The 15,242-nt window shown below is 59.5% G+C and overlaps 2 protein-coding genes across 3 annotated transcripts; both read right to left on the bottom strand.

Annotated features, from left to right (window-relative positions):
• Positions 1 to 49: 49 nt before the first annotated feature.
• Positions 50 to 5,573, bottom strand: TMEM208 (transmembrane protein 208). The gene is made up of 6 exons (XM_042797422.1): positions 5,441 to 5,573; positions 5,246 to 5,341; positions 5,081 to 5,140; positions 4,847 to 4,983; positions 1,573 to 1,657; positions 50 to 501 (listed from the first exon to the last, which is right to left on the bottom strand). Exons 1-6 carry the CDS (start codon positions 5,444 to 5,446, stop codon positions 364 to 366), a joined length of 522 nt encoding a protein of 173 aa, XP_042653356.1. The 5' UTR covers positions 5,447 to 5,573; the 3' UTR covers positions 50 to 363.
• Positions 5,574 to 6,084: 511 nt separating this feature from the next.
• On the bottom strand, positions 6,085 to 15,197 carry ELMO3 (engulfment and cell motility 3). 2 transcript variants are annotated; one of them, XM_042797419.1, is made up of 21 exons: positions 15,070 to 15,197; positions 14,940 to 14,980; positions 14,760 to 14,832; positions 14,625 to 14,675; positions 13,968 to 14,137; positions 12,825 to 12,924; positions 12,569 to 12,720; positions 11,710 to 11,788; positions 11,115 to 11,165; positions 10,713 to 10,835; positions 10,414 to 10,545; positions 10,063 to 10,167; positions 9,415 to 9,523; positions 9,055 to 9,191; positions 8,797 to 8,960; positions 8,542 to 8,654; positions 8,192 to 8,296; positions 7,779 to 7,861; positions 7,427 to 7,507; positions 7,035 to 7,243; positions 6,085 to 6,563 (listed from the first exon to the last, which is right to left on the bottom strand). In XM_042797419.1, the coding sequence occupies exons 1-21, from the start codon at positions 15,145 to 15,147 to the stop codon at positions 6,104 to 6,106; spliced, it is 2,616 nt and encodes an 871-aa protein (XP_042653353.1). In that variant the 5' UTR covers positions 15,148 to 15,197; the 3' UTR covers positions 6,085 to 6,103. The 2 variants fall into 2 exon arrangements, with proteins under 2 accessions (XP_042653353.1, XP_042653354.1); XM_042797420.1 differs by lacking the exons at positions 10,063 to 10,167; positions 10,414 to 10,545; positions 10,713 to 10,835; ... (7 more) ...; positions 14,940 to 14,980; positions 15,070 to 15,197 and having other exon boundaries at positions 9,055 to 9,147; positions 9,415 to 9,494.
• Between the last annotated feature and the right edge of the window lie 45 nt (positions 15,198 to 15,242).

Below are 15,242 nucleotides of genomic sequence, written 5' to 3'. Positions count from 1 at the left end.
GCTCCCCTCTGCGAGCACCCCCGTAGGAACACACCGTCAGCGCAGTGAATTAGGCTCTGCTCTTTAATGTACTGGTTCCTCCAGCGTTGCAATCCCCCACCTCAGTCGCAATACGGCGCTGCTTTAAAAAGGTGTTTACACTCATCCCAGCATCATCCCCGCCTTGTCAGCCCAAGGAGCAAGGCCTTGACTGGCAACTCAGAGCCAACCAAGGGAAGTCTCTCGCGGCCTTTCTAGCGGAATGGCAGCAATGACAGAGGGCAACAGCTACTGCGATGGTTTCGGATTGGTTTCGGTCGCATCCCTGATGAAATAACAGCATGGAGATGAGAGACAGCGTTAAATCTATCTCCCCAGCCAGGGCTAAAAGCGCTTCATCTGGCGGCGTTCTTGTCGGCGTTGCTTCTTCTCGTTTGGTTCCTGACCGGCGAGCGAGGAGTCCGCTGTGAACCAGGGTCCCAGGATGTTCACCCACAGGAGGTAGAGCGCGCGCCCCGGAGCCTGCAAAACACGCGGGGCACAAACTCGGGTCACTCTGGGGACAGCTCTGGCGGGGCGGGGGCTACAGTCGGGAGGGCTGGTCCCACCGTGGAAGCCAAAGGAGCTGGAATGGCTGCAGGCTGGGATCAGGGGCATCACAGGGTGCACGGAAATCACAGGCAGTGGCAAGCGTCCCAACCAAACAGCCTGATTTCATACGGTTTAGGAGCTTGCCTACGTATACAGCACTTGGGCTTTATATATGGAAATCTCAACATCAGGTCTGAATTATCCAGGAAGATTCGACAGCCCAGACATTCTGCTTCCCCCTCCTTCAGAAAACACACCCACATTTCTTTGAATTTCAAAAAAAAAAAAAAAAGAAAAAAAAAAAAGCGATCCAGATGGTTTCCAGGGGATAGTCAGAGCGTAGGCTGCCCTCTGCCAGGCCAACTAGAGAGGAACTTGTGAGCAAGGACTGAAAGGAGGTAACTTTCTGCGCTCCCAACATTGCCTTTTATACCTCTGTGGGATATACTCAAAGCACCTCTGGGGTTTTTTTAACTAACTGGAGATTTTCTGGCCTCCTGCAAAAGCGGTTTTAGCTGGAGGCACATGACAAATGTTTCAGGAGTAGAAAGAGGCTGGTGTGTTAAGGGGAAATCAAAGCCTACAGCGTTTGATCTGCCAAGCGGCGCAGTGTCCGGCAGTTCCCAGCCTCAGTCCGTGCAGGCGAATGAATGGTAAAACCAAACAAGAAGCAGCACAGTCTGTTTGTCACAGTCACATAAAGGCTCTACGCACAAAGATGACTTTGATCTGCCTCATGTTTCTTGTTGCCCTTTCACAGGACCAGAGAGAAAGGCCAAGGCCAGCCTAGTTTTTGCATGGTTGACCCAAAGGGATCAGGACTTCTTTCCCTTGTACAGCCTCATTTTTAATGAGATTTGATAGTTAAAAAACTTTATCAGCAAGTAGTTTTGGCCTGAAACAGGACACCGTGAAATAAAATAGGCAAATAATGTCCTCGGCCCTGAAGGCAGGGAAAGACAAGGACAACGTAGGGCAACAAGGAAAACCGCAGGGGCTTACCAAGAGCCAGAAGTACCAGACATAGAGCGAGAAGCAGCTCAGCACTTGGACAATAGCTGTCAGCAGGATCACATCCTTCAGGTGCCTGAGGGAAGAAAATGGAAACGTTAACCTTACATTCCAGCCCCCGCCCGAACACACCAGCTCCTCTGCCAACACAGCCCATCGGCACCACCTCGGGGGAACAACCCTGCCCAGCCCAACCAAAGGACCGTCCCTGCAGCTGTGCTTTGCCACAGAGGGTAATCTAGAAGAATCAGAGCAGTAAACAAACAAACAAACAAAAAAAAAAATCTGACGAGTTAAAGAGCTAGGCTCCCTCTGAAAAGGGACATGGAGAGAGCTGAGGAATGCGGGTGGGGTGGAAATCGGCAGCAAAACCACCACCCCCCCAGCCTGCAACAGCGGCCAGCACCTGCTGATTTGGCACGTATCACGGCATAAAGTATAGCTGCTCATGGCTGGCAGCACCGAGGGGAAGCACGCATCTCCCCTGTGCCATTTCACAGCCTGACAGACACGCTCGGGGTCACCGAAGGGCTGGGGTGCTGCAAGGACAAGCACGCCATCGCCCGCAAGGCGAGCTACAGCAACAGACGGGTCCCTCTCCCCTCCTGCTTATCCGACTCTGGGGTCTTCCACACCGGCCCGAGGCAGAGCTGAGAGCAACTGTGGAGGGAAACAAGCTGCCCACACCACAGCCACCACTCTCGGGGGGACCTGGCACCCAGGAGAGGTAAACAGGTATTGGTTTTTCAACACAAGCCACAGGGAGTGCTGTGATGGGTTAGAAAAAATGCCAACTCTTTCACTCCCATTAAATCATCATCTGCTGAAGTAAGAAACCCTCAAGTCACATCCAAGAATGGAGTCGAGAAAACAAAGGCAAAGGTAATGCAACAGCTTGTCTCATTCTGGGCAGCGCAGCACAAAGCAAAGTGAGCAGAAACAACTGGTTTTGGCTGGGATACCATCATCAGCACAAGACACTGCAGAATCCACCAACAGCTCTGCGACGAGACGCCGAGGTTCAGAAATCTCATGCATCACCGATGGGGCCACAGAGGTGTCAGGGCAGATCTCCCCCCAAACCAGCAAGATCAGCCTTCCTCAACCCCAAAGCAACACATACCGCCTGTTTCAGTTACAGACAGCGTGAGGGGAACGCTGTCAAACCTCCAGAAGCAGCTCCAAAAGAGCACACATTAATCAGCTGGGTCACGCTCAGCCGCGGCAGGAAAACATCGGCTGCTTTCCGAAAGGAACCGCTAGCATAGAGCGGTGCCCGATCCCGGAGAGGCAATTTAGAGCACTTCACCTGACAGCCAGACACTTCAGAGCACTTCAAAGGGACACAGCCAGCGGGAGGAGCACTGAGCATTCCTTAACACTCTGTGTTCACATACCAGCGGGGTTAAACTCATGAGACTTACACTCTCACAGCTGAGGGCCCTGCACAGGCTCGGGTACAAAGGTAAGGACAGCAACTTCAGCTGCCCAGGTTTTGCTTTTACAGCTCTGCCTCCTCCACGTTTTGCACAGCCCGTGCTTCGGATGAGCATCAATTAATTTTAATGTGTCGTAAAACTCACCCCAATGGGGTACTGCTCAAGGCAGGAAAAACCTCACAGCCCCGGTACCAAGGGAAATATGACGTGTGCAACCAGGACTGTGGCAGTGCTACACCTGCACCCGACACCTTTCCACAGCGGGCAATGCTTCCCCTGACAGCACCATCACACACGTGCGTGGGGCAGTTATCGGGGCACCCACGCTGCTTCGCTGCCTCACACATCTCCCACAACTAGGACACCCCAGATGACATCAAGCTTCTGCATTCTCCCACGTTGTGTTTCACAGAAAAGGTATCCGAAGGACTTCATGCCTCAGGAGACCCAAAGCAGTGTAAAACAAGAGAAAAACACTAGGCTGACCAACAGGAAATAGAAGTTACTATAGGATGAACGGGGTGTAAAACACCAGGCTCACAAATCAGGCTAGAAATAACTTTCTCTCTTCCCAGCCACTTCGTCCCTCAGCTGAGTCTCTTACACCACACATCTGAGTCACTCTGGCTGCATGCAGAAAATTTACTATAAAACACACGAGATGAGAGCTCATCCTGTGCAGAGACAGCAGGTTCTGTGCCACACAAGTCAACCTGCCTGCTGATAACATCCCCAGGCACCTCCTGGCTGCAGAAATAAAACTTCTCTTAAGAAAAATAAAAATATATACATCAATACATGGCCCTTCCAGCACGAGAACACCTGAGGTGACGCAGGGGGCTCTGTTGGAAACAAGACCCCGCTGTGTTTCTTCAAAAGCCTGGCAGCAAGTGACAGATGGTGATAAATTGTTGGCCAAGGGCATCGGGGGCACCACATACCCCGGGTAGGTCGGTGAGCGCACGCTGAAAAGCCCCGGCAAAAGTTGGACCAACAAATGGAGGCTGAGGGCAGGGAGGACTGAGAGCTAAGCCTGGCTTGCCCACGGCTGCCCAGCAGTTTTCTGTAACTAGTTTGAGGCTCGCTGTTAGAAAAGACACCTAGGAGATATCTCTGCTGCTTTGGTATTGTTGTCTCCTTATTTTACTCATCAGCGCTTTGCAGGAATTACTGTTGCGTGTTCTCTGACCAAGGTAAAAGACAGTTACAGCACTGCCCAGAACACTGGACAGGCCAACGCTTGGCGCTGTCTGCAGACAGACACGGGGAATGCACAAGCACAAGGGGCAGAGAAGGCTGAGGAGGTGAGAGGAGCTGGCTAAGACAGAAAGAGGTTTTTTTAGTGTGCGGAAGGGTTCATGACACGGCCAGATTGCAGCCAGGACGGGGTCACTGGCGGCGCCCGCCCTTCTGCTCTGCCACGCACTACGTGCAGCGCTGGTTTAAAAAGAAAATATGTCTATCTCTGTGCGTTGCAGAAGCGTGCACAGTGCCAGTGCTGCTTCTTCACTGAAAGAGGGGCGTAAGCTGCTTCAGCCGAACCATTTGGGATCTCTGACCTGTGCACCTCAGCCCTAAGGACTGTGGCCATTCCAAGCTGACGTGCCCACAGCAGGCCAAGTGTTCAGCTAGCAGGGATGGTTTAGGCATATTCTGAGGAAAAAACCAAACCAAAACAAAACGGCTACAGGGCTTCCAGCTCCCCTGGGCAAGCTGAGGCGGGAGCGGAGGCCTGGCCTTCTCCTCCGGGGGGCTGTCGTGGCTCTGCGTGCAGGCTCGGGCGGCGGGTCCCGCTCACCTGGGCTGGTGCGGGTGTGGACACTCACTCTGCCATCCCCTGCTCCATATTCAGGTCGATTCCCCCGTCGGCAAGGCTGCCGTCGTCTGCGAAGGCCGGCTTTGCCATGGAGCTCATGGACCGGTAGCTGGTGCCGTAGACCGCCGAGCTGAAGACGAACGCTAGCTGCGGTGAGGAAGAGAGCGGTCAGCCGGGGGAGCCGCCGGCCCCGGGGCAGCGGGGCTCACCCGCGGCGGCCCCCGGGAGAGGAGCCGGCTCTCACCCACGTCCCGGCGGAGGCGGCGGGGTAGAAGACCACCAGGTTCACCACGGCGTACACGGCCTGCGGAGAGAGCACGGCACGGCTGTCTGTCCTGCCCGGCCCCGGCCCCGGTCCCGGTCCCGGCCCCGGTCCCGGTCCTCCCCCCCCCCCCCAGGCCGCACTCACGGAGGCCGCCAGGATGATGCGGAGGTAGAAGCGCAGCGTCTCCCGGTTCTCCTCCAAGATCTGCTTCTTGCCCTTGGTGCCCGCCTTCCCTTTGGGCTGCGGAGCCGAGAGAGGCGGTCAGCGGCCCGGCCTCACCGGGTGTCGTGTCGTGTCGTGTCCCGTCCCCCCCACACACCCACCCACCCACACACTCACCGCCATGGCCGCGCCGGCTCCGCGCTCCGCTTCCGGGCGGTGACCCGCGGAAGGGGCGGGGCTGTGCCCGGGGCCGGGGGTCCGGGTGTCCCTCGGGCCGCGGAGGGGAAGCCCCAGCTCCGGGAGTTCCGCCCGCCCCCGGTCCCCCCTCCCTCCGCAGGGTGCCCGCCGTCCCCGGGCTGTGAAATTGCCTTTCCCCCGGTTCTCCGGTAGAAGATGCTGCGCAGCCACCCGGGAGCCCGACCCCAATCACCCCCCCCCGGCCACGCAGGGCGGCAGCCTCCCTCACAGACCGCCTTCACCTGCCTCCCCTCTCCTCTTTATGCCCAGCCTGCTTCCCTCCAAGCTCCAAGCCCAACAGGGTTGGAGCTGAGCCTGCCCACCTTGCCCCCCCCGCCCACCTGCACTGCTCCCAAACCTTCCCGGGCTGGAAGGGGCTTTGGCTGTACCCCTGGGCCACCTTCCTTGGGGGTGAGGCGATGCCACGCCTGCTCCCCCACGCAGCAGCAGGAACAAAACCTGCCTGCCATCCCACGGGCTTCTTCACGCTCCCCCCGGTGCCGCAGCACAGTCCCAGCCTTGCCCGCTTTTTGCCCCGCAGTCGGCCTGACCCCTTCCCCAAACCTTTGGAAAGGACAGGGCCGTGAGCTCTCCACGAGTGTTTTATTGTCCCAAGAGCCGGGAGGCAGAGGCACAGTGGGAGCCCCCCCAGGGACCCGGCGGCTGCGGCTGCCCCCGCGACACCCCTGGGAGAAGCTGTAGGCACAGGGAGGTGTGAGGCGAGGGGACGGGAGGTAGCTTTGTCGTGTTGCAGTAGTGCAGCAGCATGGCTGGAGTGTGCAAGTACCCGCGCAGGGCACCCAGGGTTGGCACGAGCCTCCTCCTCACGCCGGGCACGGCGGCAGCGAGCCCCAGGCCGGCTGAAAGGGCGCTGGGAGAGGGGGCTTGTACCCTAAACACCCCTCTTCCAGGAGAGGGAGCGCAGAAAAACGTTTCAGTGTGGCACAGGTCTGGCTGGGCAGGCACACCGTCCTCTGGAGATGCCGCCTGCTCATCCAAGTGAGCAGAAAGGGTGTTTTCTCCTTTTTCTAACCCCTTTCTTGGCCAGAAAGGATCCCCTAGGCTGAGAGGAAGAGCCAGACAGCGCAGATTCGTACCTTTGTAGTTCTGCCCCTGCTCCAGCCATCCCAGAGCTGCCTGTACCCTTTATTCCTGCCTGCACCTTTATTCCTGCCTGCATCTCTGCCCAAAGCCTCACCGGGGTGGTGGTGGGGTGTCAGTGCCACCATGGAGGGGTTCGGCTGTCGGGAAAGTATTTCATCTCGCCTGCCAGTGGCAGGGGAACAAAGCGGTCGGATCACCCCTGCCTTGAACAGGAGCCTGATGCTGCGTGGCTCAGCCAGGAGGGCAGGATGCAGGCAGGGGACAGGGGGGCTAGTTGGCCCTGGGATGGGCAAGGTGCAGGCAGCGCACGCCCAAGCCCCCAGCCAGGGCCTGGGCTTGTCCCTTTGGGCGGGAGATGGGAGAACAGAGCCTGGAGTAAAAGGGGTTGATTTTGGGTGGGTGGGTGGACGGGGCTCAGGGAGGAACTCACTGCTCGGCCTGGCTGAAGTCGTAGCAGAAGTTTAAGTTGCTGGGGGGCTTTGGGACAGGAGGGGGTGTGTCAGGGATGCTGATGTTCTCCAGGTCCAGGAGCCGCAGCTTGAGCTCCATGGACAGCAGGACATCGAGGTCCGTCTGCGTTCGCTCGCTCGTCATCTCCTTGCCCAGGAGCACGTTCAGCCCATCTGTCCAGAGGCAGAACTGGGGAAGCAGAGCACAGGCATCTCCGACACCAGCCCTGGGCAGCTGGAGAGCCCACCTCTCCCCCCCGCTTTGGGTCCCACCCCAAGGAACCCCAGGAGGGTGGCCTGGGGGGCACACACGACTCCCTTCCCCGCCTGCTGTGGCCGCAGCGTGCTTCCCCGGCAGGCCCTTGGACCTCACCTCATACCGGGTGGGGGCAACGAAGTTGAGGCAGTATTCCTCCACATCGTACACGATGGAGAAGGCCAGCTCCAGGACATCCTGCGGGGACAGCACAGCAGGTAGCAGGTAGCCAGCTTCTCAGCGGGGCTCTTCCCAGCCCTGGTGGGGCTCAGAGCAGGAGCTGCCTCCCAGCCTCCTCCTCTGCGCCCCAGAAGGCCCAAGAGGTCTCCACTCTCAAGCCACGTCAAAAACCTGCCACCTTCCACGAATCCACCCAACCTGTCACCATCCACCCACCACCAAAAATCAGCAGCAGCTGGGGAGGGGAGGTGCTGGGCCCCATGCGCAAGCTGGGGTGGGAGGTGCTGACCTTGTTCTGCTTCCCAGAGCTCTTCTCCTTCGTGTGCGGACACTCCTTCCCCACGAGCAGCATCTTCATGTCCGCCACAGGAACTGGGGCGAGCAGAGGAGCTGTGAGCACCCACCCTCCTCTCCTCTCCCCAGGGTCTCCAGCGCTCAGAGCCCCGCAGAACCCAAGTGTGGGGGCGCAGAGCCATCGCAACTCAGGGAAGGGGGGACTCGGGCCACGCTGCAGCACCCTTTGGAGAGCCAGCCCGGCCCAGCCTGACCTCCCACCGCTCCCAGACCCATGGTACCAGTGAGCACAGGGCCAGGCATGCGGCAGCCAGGCAGAGGGGCAATTCCCACCTTACAGCCTCCCCCGAATGTCACAGCTGGGGTGGGCAGAGGGCTCCCCTCCCTCCCTTTCCCTCCATCACCTACTTTTCTCTGGCAGGCTCTCGATGGGGAGAGAGTGCACCCCCTCCTCCACGTCCCCATAGTGCAGCACCTTGTGGTTGGGTGACAGGCGGCAGTACCAGAGCTTGTCTGCAGCAAAAGGGCTGTCAGGAAATGCTCAGCCCCCCACCACTAAGGTCCCCTTCCCCAGGCAGACGGAGCTGCCCCCTCATCAGCACCCCCCGCTTTTGCTCCCACCCCGTGCCACCGTCCCGGGAGCTCCCTGCGGGTTAATTGCGACTTCCCAGGTGGCAGGGGATGTGGGGACAAGCCTCTGCCCGCCCTCCCCGGGCCCCCCCCCCCCCCGCCCAGGAGCGAGGGGGGCTGACACTCACCCTGCCTGCGGCGGCTGCTGATCTTGCGGAAGAGGGTGCCCTCGCAGAGGTGCAGCAGGCGCTGCTGTCGGATCAGCTCCAGGAGCTCCGGCTTCAGCCTCTCGCGCAACTCCCTGGGATGAAAGCCAGGCAGAAGAGGAGCACGGCCGCTTCAACGGGCGCTCGCCGACCTCCTCAGCCCCACGGTTTTTCTTTCCACACCCCCCCCCCCAGTCCCCCATCGCAGCTCCAGCTCCCGGCCCGCAGCCCACTCACAGCACCGGCACAGCCAGCGTCTCCTCCTGGTGCAGCCGCTCCGTCTGCCGCAGCTTCAGGATCTCGCTGTAGTTCAGCGCGTTCACTCTGGTCTTGAATAGCTCCAGGGAGGTGGGCTTGAGGGACAAGGTCCTGGTGATCTGCTCCCGCACCACCTGCAGCACCTGTGGGGCCCAGGATATCACCCCCCCGGTCTGGTGAGGCTCCTCAGAGCCCCTGAATTTGTGCACAGCCCGTGGCCTCAGCATCCCCTCACACCTTGTCAAAGTCCTCCTGGGTAGCGCGCATCTCCTTCCAGGTCTTGTTCACCAGCTGGATGCAGATGCAGAAGAGCTCTTTGAAGAAATGGTCCTGCCCGAAGAACATAGGGTAAAAGGCCTGAGCCGTCTCCGAGCCTGCAGTGGAAAGGACAGATGATGCCAGACTCCCCAGTTTTTCCAGGGAGTTTCAGTGTCCAGGAAAACCAGGACATTTCCCAGCCCTCCTTCCCTTGCTGCCGGCCTCGCCAGAGCCTAGTGGCCCCACGTACACAGCCCCCTGCCCTGGCAGCTTGTCCCCGCTCCTGCCAGCCCACAGGCAGCAGGGCAGGGAGATGGGCGAGCTGGAGCACACACATACACGGCTCTCCAACGTGCAGGATCTCGCAGAGGATCAGGGTGAGCTGGATGCTGCTTCGAGCGAAGGGGCATTCGTGTTTGTCTTCCCGGCTGCTGTTCTCGAGGACAAACTGGAGGAGAGGGCAGTTGCCTCGCGTTACGTGGGCCACGGACCCACAGAGCCGCCCCAGCGGTGGGGCGCAGGCATCCCACGCTCCTCCGGAAATTTCTAGGCGAGCTGTCCCCCCCCAGGGTGAAGCCATCCCTGACAGAAGTAGTCATCTCTCCCCCCAAAGCATTCCCAATCTCCTCCTCCCCCTGCCGCAGTGAGGGAGCTGATCACAGGTCGGAGCGTGGCTAACGCTCTGCAGCCACTGACTGGTTTGGCCCAAATTGCCCCAGTCTGCTCAGATGTGAACAAGGCCTGGAAACCAAGCTGTGGGCAAAACACTAAAAATTATGGGGACCCCTCAGTGCCATCAGCCCTCAAATGGCTGCTCCTACCCACGGGGAGGACCTGGCTCCATCCGAAACAGGGCAACAGCAGGACACCTGCCCGAAAGGGACATTCTCGCCCAGGTTTGGTCACGGACAGGTCACAAGGGAAGGAAAAGAAGGTGGAGATCCACCAGAACCTCTTCTGCCAGGTTCTCCAGGAAAGAGCACGCACCCTGCTATAGGCGTTGGGGGTATGCCTGGAGAAATACACCATGTTGTCAAGGGCGAGGAGCCCCGGCGGGGCACGGCGGAGGTCTTCCGCGGGGTTGCTGTTGTTCTAGGAGGACACAAAAGGATGCAATTTAGCAACTGCTAGCTTTCTTCCCTGAGCATCACAATCCTCCTGAGGCAGCCGTGGGCTTTTTTGCCTTTCGAGTCCCAGCAGCTCCGCAGCACTTGTTTAGGAGTACCGAGGGAGCCGAAGAGAGGTGGCCCACCAGCTTCAACGGGGGACACCGGGCTTAGGGGAGCCGTCAGAAGGTGCTGCCAAGGCGGGGCGGTGGGGCTGGGGAGGGGGACGCACCGTGAAGCCCAGCTTGCGGAACTCCTTGGCGCAGAGGGATCGCCGGCGCTCGGTGCTGAAGTTGCCGGCAGGTGCCTCGCTCTCCGACTCAAAGGCGGTTTGGCGCAGCGACTGGAGGAGCTCCCGCTGTTCCTGGGGGGCGAGCGGAGAGGAGGGGGACGCTGGCGAGCGTCGCCCAAGCGGGTTCTCCCAGGACAGACCAGCAGTGAAATGAAACGCGCTGGGTTCACCCAAAGGTGAACCTGCACCCGCCTCTACTTCCACAGGGGGAAGAGGCCGGGAGCAGGCTGGTCGCAGACCTGCGAGTAGGGATCCATGGAGGTCCTCATGCGGCGCTCGCACAGGTTGAGGCTGACGGACTGCAGCACGTACAGGTAATGGGCCATCTCGTCGCCCAGCGGCTCGGAGCTGTGGATGATGTTCTACAGGAGGCCATGAGTGAGAAGGTCCCCCCCAAGCTGCCGCTCCCAGTTCCTCCAAGCCCAGGGCCCACCAGCCAAAGCCCAGCAGGTCCCGCAGCTCGGAGGGGTGTTAGGAAGTGGGCAGCTCCCCTCAGAGCTGGGCGAGAGGTGGGGGCGCCGAACCACAGGCAACCCAGCCAAGCACGGTCACCAAAGGCTGGGGCTGAAGGGACAGGGGCTGGGGAGGAAGGACAGAGGGTGAAACAGAGAGCGGGCCCTTGCACGACCCCAGCTCCTCACCTTGTGGATAAACTGCCTGATGTTCTTCTCCCTCAGGTAGTCCATCATGTCCTAGGGAGGGAGGGGGCCGTGAGACATTCTCCAACTTCACACAACCACTCTCTCCCAAAAAATCCCGTGTCCCCTTTGCAGCCTCCCATCCCCGGTAAGCTGAGCTTAGGGCTACAGACAGGGTGGGGACAGAAAGGAACCGGCAGTCTCGGGAGCGACACGGGTGAGCCCCCAGCTCCCACTGCCCAAACCCACCCCCCCGGGGGGGCTCAAACAGGTCCTGGCACACCAGGCTGCCGGGACAGGTTGTGTCACTCAAGGAGAAGCAGCAGAGCGAGGAGACCGGCTTTGAACATCTCCTGGCACCTCTCACAGCCCCGCCATCCCAGAGAATGCAAACACTATGAGGGCAACCCGGTCAGCCGTGATGCTTCTCCTGTCATTTAAGATGTTGCACCCCCCCAAAACTCCTCCGAAGGGGTGTGAGCCAGCTGAGGCCTCTCAGCGGAGCCTCACCCCCGCGACAGGGGCACGGTGGTGCCCACGGCCCTGCCATCACCCGCTCCTGCCTCCTGCCCAGGGGCAGAGAGCATCATCCCCTTACCCGCCGCTCAGCGTCGGTCGCAGCCAGCAGCAGGGCAATCAGCAGGGCCATCGCCTTCAGCTGCAGCTGGGCGTTTGTCCTGCAGGAGGAGGATGAGGAGGATGGGGAGAGTCACCAGCACGGAGGATGGTCTTGCCCTCCCCACTTCACCGCCGGACCCCACCGCACGGAGCTGGGGGACCCAGAGAGGCCAGAGCCTTAAGTGAGCGGCTGCTGAGAGCAGGGCCAGGGGTGAGATGGTCCCCACAGCTGTGACTGCAGAGCACCCATGGATGGATCAGATATGGCTCTGCACACGCCCACGGGTGCAGCATTTTGGAGCTGCAGAAAAACCCAGGGTGAGCAGCAGACTCCTCTCTGGCAGGAGCAGCCCTGGGTATGAGCCACTCCATTTTCTGGAAAGAAAACCCTCCAAACTGAAGAGATGCAGAGGTATGAGGCAGATGAGGGAACGAAGAACCCGCCTTAGCTGAGGGATTTAACAAACTCTGCTCAGTACAGCACCACCACCCCCAAGTTGCGAGGAACATACTACTGCTCCTAAATACACCAGTGAAAGGGAAGGAAGGGCCAATGCCAGAAAAAAAGGCCAGTCAGGTAAAGAACCAAGATATCTGAATGAAACCGGCCATGGATGAAGCCATGAAAGAATCTGACCTGGAAACAGGATGGTTTCAGGACAGCCCATCCCTCCCCCAGCAGTAGGGACAGGACAGCCTGCTCGCTCACAAATGGTTTAGGAAGGGACAATACAACGTTGTGCCAGGGATAATCATCAAGACCCGGAGAAATCCCCTCTATCACCTCATCCCCACGGGCTTTGGGATGGGGCGAACGGTGCTCTGGCTTCTCCACTTACACCTGCAGGTGCGTGAGAAGACGATCCAGCGTCACTTCTTTTTTAACTAGCTCGAAGAGGAGGCGACTGGTGGGCACCATGTTCTCCAAGATAGACAAGGAGAGCTGCTGGACAGATGCATCCACCACGTTCATATTGACGTAACTCACTATCTGTGAGACACAAAACCATCCGTCAAGAGCAGGCTGAGCCCTGGTGACAAGGGCAGCAAGGAATCCCAAGGGGACGGGCCGCAGACCCTGCAGAAGGTGCTTACCTTCTTGATGAAGGCTGCACTAAGAGTCTCCCAAGATACAAAATCATGCTCCATCAGCTCCATGAAGGCCTTCAGGGTGTGAGCTAGCATCTCCCCTGTACTGGAGTGACAGATGAGCAAACACAGTGAGGACGGCTCCAGATACCCCACAGTCAGTCACCACCATAAGACGGGAGCAGAGTTGCATGTTGGTGGGTACGTTAGAAACAGCTAGAGAAGCAGAGAGCAGCGAGCAGGAGAAGAAAGGAAAGAGAAACTGTTGGGTAAGAAATCACTCTTGCTTAGTCATCCCAGGAAGTCGAGGCAGGGGAAATTCAACAGTTTCTGGAAAGCCGCGTTACCACAGTGCAAAGATCGATGCGGTCGAGGCCTCGGGAAAGACAAGCCACCCCAAATCCCTCCCCCTGCTTCCAAGAAACACGTGCTGCACTGCCTGGTTTTAGGCTCCACAACCTCTGTGAGATAAGGAGCTCAGCGAAGATGCACCACCACAGCCTGAAAGAGTCAAGTAGGCACTAGTATTTGGCAACCGGGGTTTTCTCGAGCTGCCTGAAGATCTCTTACAGCTGAAACCTCAGAGCAGAGGGATTATTTGGGGTGGCAGAATGAGCAGCAGCAGAGGCCAGGATCATCACAGGAGGTTTCCTGGTAGCAAAACCCATGAGGCTGCAGATGACCCAGCCAGCAAAGGGATGGGAGGTTCAAGCCAGGATCATCACAGGAGGTTTCCTGGTAGCAAAACCCATGAGGCTGCAGATGACCCAGCCAGCAAAGGGATGGGAGGTTCAAGCCAGGATCATCACAGGAGGTTTCCTGGTAGCAAAACCCATGAGGCTGCAGATGACCCAGCCAGCAAAGGGATGGGAGGTTCAAGTCGGGGCACGTTCACGAGGAGTCAGGACCACGGAGCCGTGGGGACCTTCCCCTGGCTGCCAGCGTGCGGGGACGCAGCCACGTACCTGGAGGTGAGGAGCCTGCAGAGCCAAAGCACCCTGCTGCCAGCACTGCCCTGCATGCCACAGCACAGGGATCAACGAGCCAGGAACGTGACAAGAGTCCGCTCCAACACCCAGCTCAGAGCTCACGCAGCATTAGCAAGGGAGAAGTCAAGGCCCGCAAGGCAAGTCCTCTCCTGATACTCACTCGTTTCCTTCTTCCACAATATAGAAGATTTGTTTCAAGCCATTCCTGTTGATGAACTCTTGAGCAAAGGTAACGTCTTGGGAGAGGCTCGCAAGTTTCTTCAGTGAGTCAGTCTTCACATCAGAGTTGTTGCTCTGGATCCCGCTGTACAACCGCTCTGCTTCTTGGTCCTACCAGGAAGGAAAGAATCAAGGCAAAGGGGCTCACTGAAAGAGAGCGAGAAGCTTGGAGAAGGCTGGAAGAGCTTAAGCACAAGTTTTGGAAGGAGGCTCAGGCTAGAGCAGCCCCAGTGAGGAGCTGAACCGAGAGACAGAGCCACCAGAGCAGAGACCCAGGAAGAGCTGAGGAAGGAGGTCAAGCTGGCACGACACTAAGGATGCTTGATGAGTTGGCCCACGCGTCCAAAGCCTCTCAAGATGATTTAGTTTCTCTCCAAACTCCCCCAAGCTCTGCCGAGGGAGGGTGAAGGTTGAGACAGGTCTCCTCCCCGCGTTATTCCTGCCGGGTCTGAGGCGCCGGGAGGAGCCGTCAATGAGCCAGAAGTCACCAAGCGAGGCAGTGGCAGAAGGCCTGGAGCACCGCCTTGCCCCATCGCAGGGCGACATCCCACCGGAGCACGCGGCGGAGAAGGAGACGGGGAGGGACAGAGGGATGTACCGGGGAGGTGGTCAGCCGCAAAATGCTCCCGTTCTTAATCTCCCCGCGGTTCTGTGAGGAGAAAGGAACGGGTGAGGCGGTGGGTGCCACAGCAGCGGGGCCGGGGAGGGGTTCGGGGTGGGGGGGGTGTCTCACCGACTCGGTGATGTAGGTCTGCCGCCCGTCCACGTACTGCAGGGCGTAGCGCTCGGCGTTGGGCAGGCTCCACCTGCGGCGACGGGGCGGCCGGTCACGGCACCGTAAGGGGCCGGTGCCGGTGGCCAGCGGGCCGGCCGGAGGCAGCCCGGCCGCGGGCTGTCACGGCCCGGTACTCACGCGTCGCAGACGTCCTTGAGCACCGAGGCGAGGGGCTTGGTCTGCGGGCGAGAGGGCGGCCATGAGCCGCGGGGTTGTTGGTTTTTTCTGGGGGGGTGTGGGGGTGTTGTCAGGGGGTGCTGGGCCGTACCTGCTGCAGCTCGATGAGCTGCGGGATGGCTCCCACCATCTGGATGGCGATCTTCACCACGTCCTTGGGCGGCGGCATGGCTCCCGCGCCCGCACCGTCACCCCTCGGCGCCGCTCCCCGCCCCGCCGAGCCGCAGTTCCGGGTCGCCGCCGCCGCCGCCCCCCCCCCCCGAG

Source organism: Tyto alba, unplaced genomic scaffold (assembly GCF_018691265.1).
Source record: "Tyto alba isolate M040663 unplaced genomic scaffold, T.alba_DEE_v4.0 Super-Scaffold_26, whole genome shotgun sequence".
NCBI lineage: Eukaryota > Metazoa > Chordata > Aves > Strigiformes > Tytonidae > Tyto > Tyto alba.
Note: the sequence above shows the minus strand (reverse complement) of the source record. Positions and strands in the feature narration are given on the sequence as shown.

Coding starts and splice junctions, on each gene's coding strand:
- TMEM208 (XM_042797422.1), bottom strand. Junction 4,984..5,080: donor CCGCCTCCGCCGGGACGTGG/GTGAGAGCCGGC, acceptor TCCTCACCGCAG/CTAGCGTTCGTCTTCAGCTC. Junction 502..1,572: donor TCTGGTACTTCTGGCTCTTG/GTAAGCCCCTGC, acceptor CGTGTTTTGCAG/GCTCCGGGGCGCGCGCTCTA.
- ELMO3 (XM_042797419.1), bottom strand. CDS start 15,147: ATGCCGCCGCCCAAGGACGTGGTGAAGATCGCCATCCAGATGGTGGGA. Junction 8,297..8,541: donor CAGCAGCCGCCGCAGGCAGG/GTGAGTGTCAGC, acceptor CTTTTGCTGCAG/ACAAGCTCTGGTACTGCCGC. Junction 7,508..7,778: donor GCTCTGGGAAGCAGAACAAG/GTCAGCACCTCC, acceptor CTGTCCCCGCAG/GATGTCCTGGAGCTGGCCTT.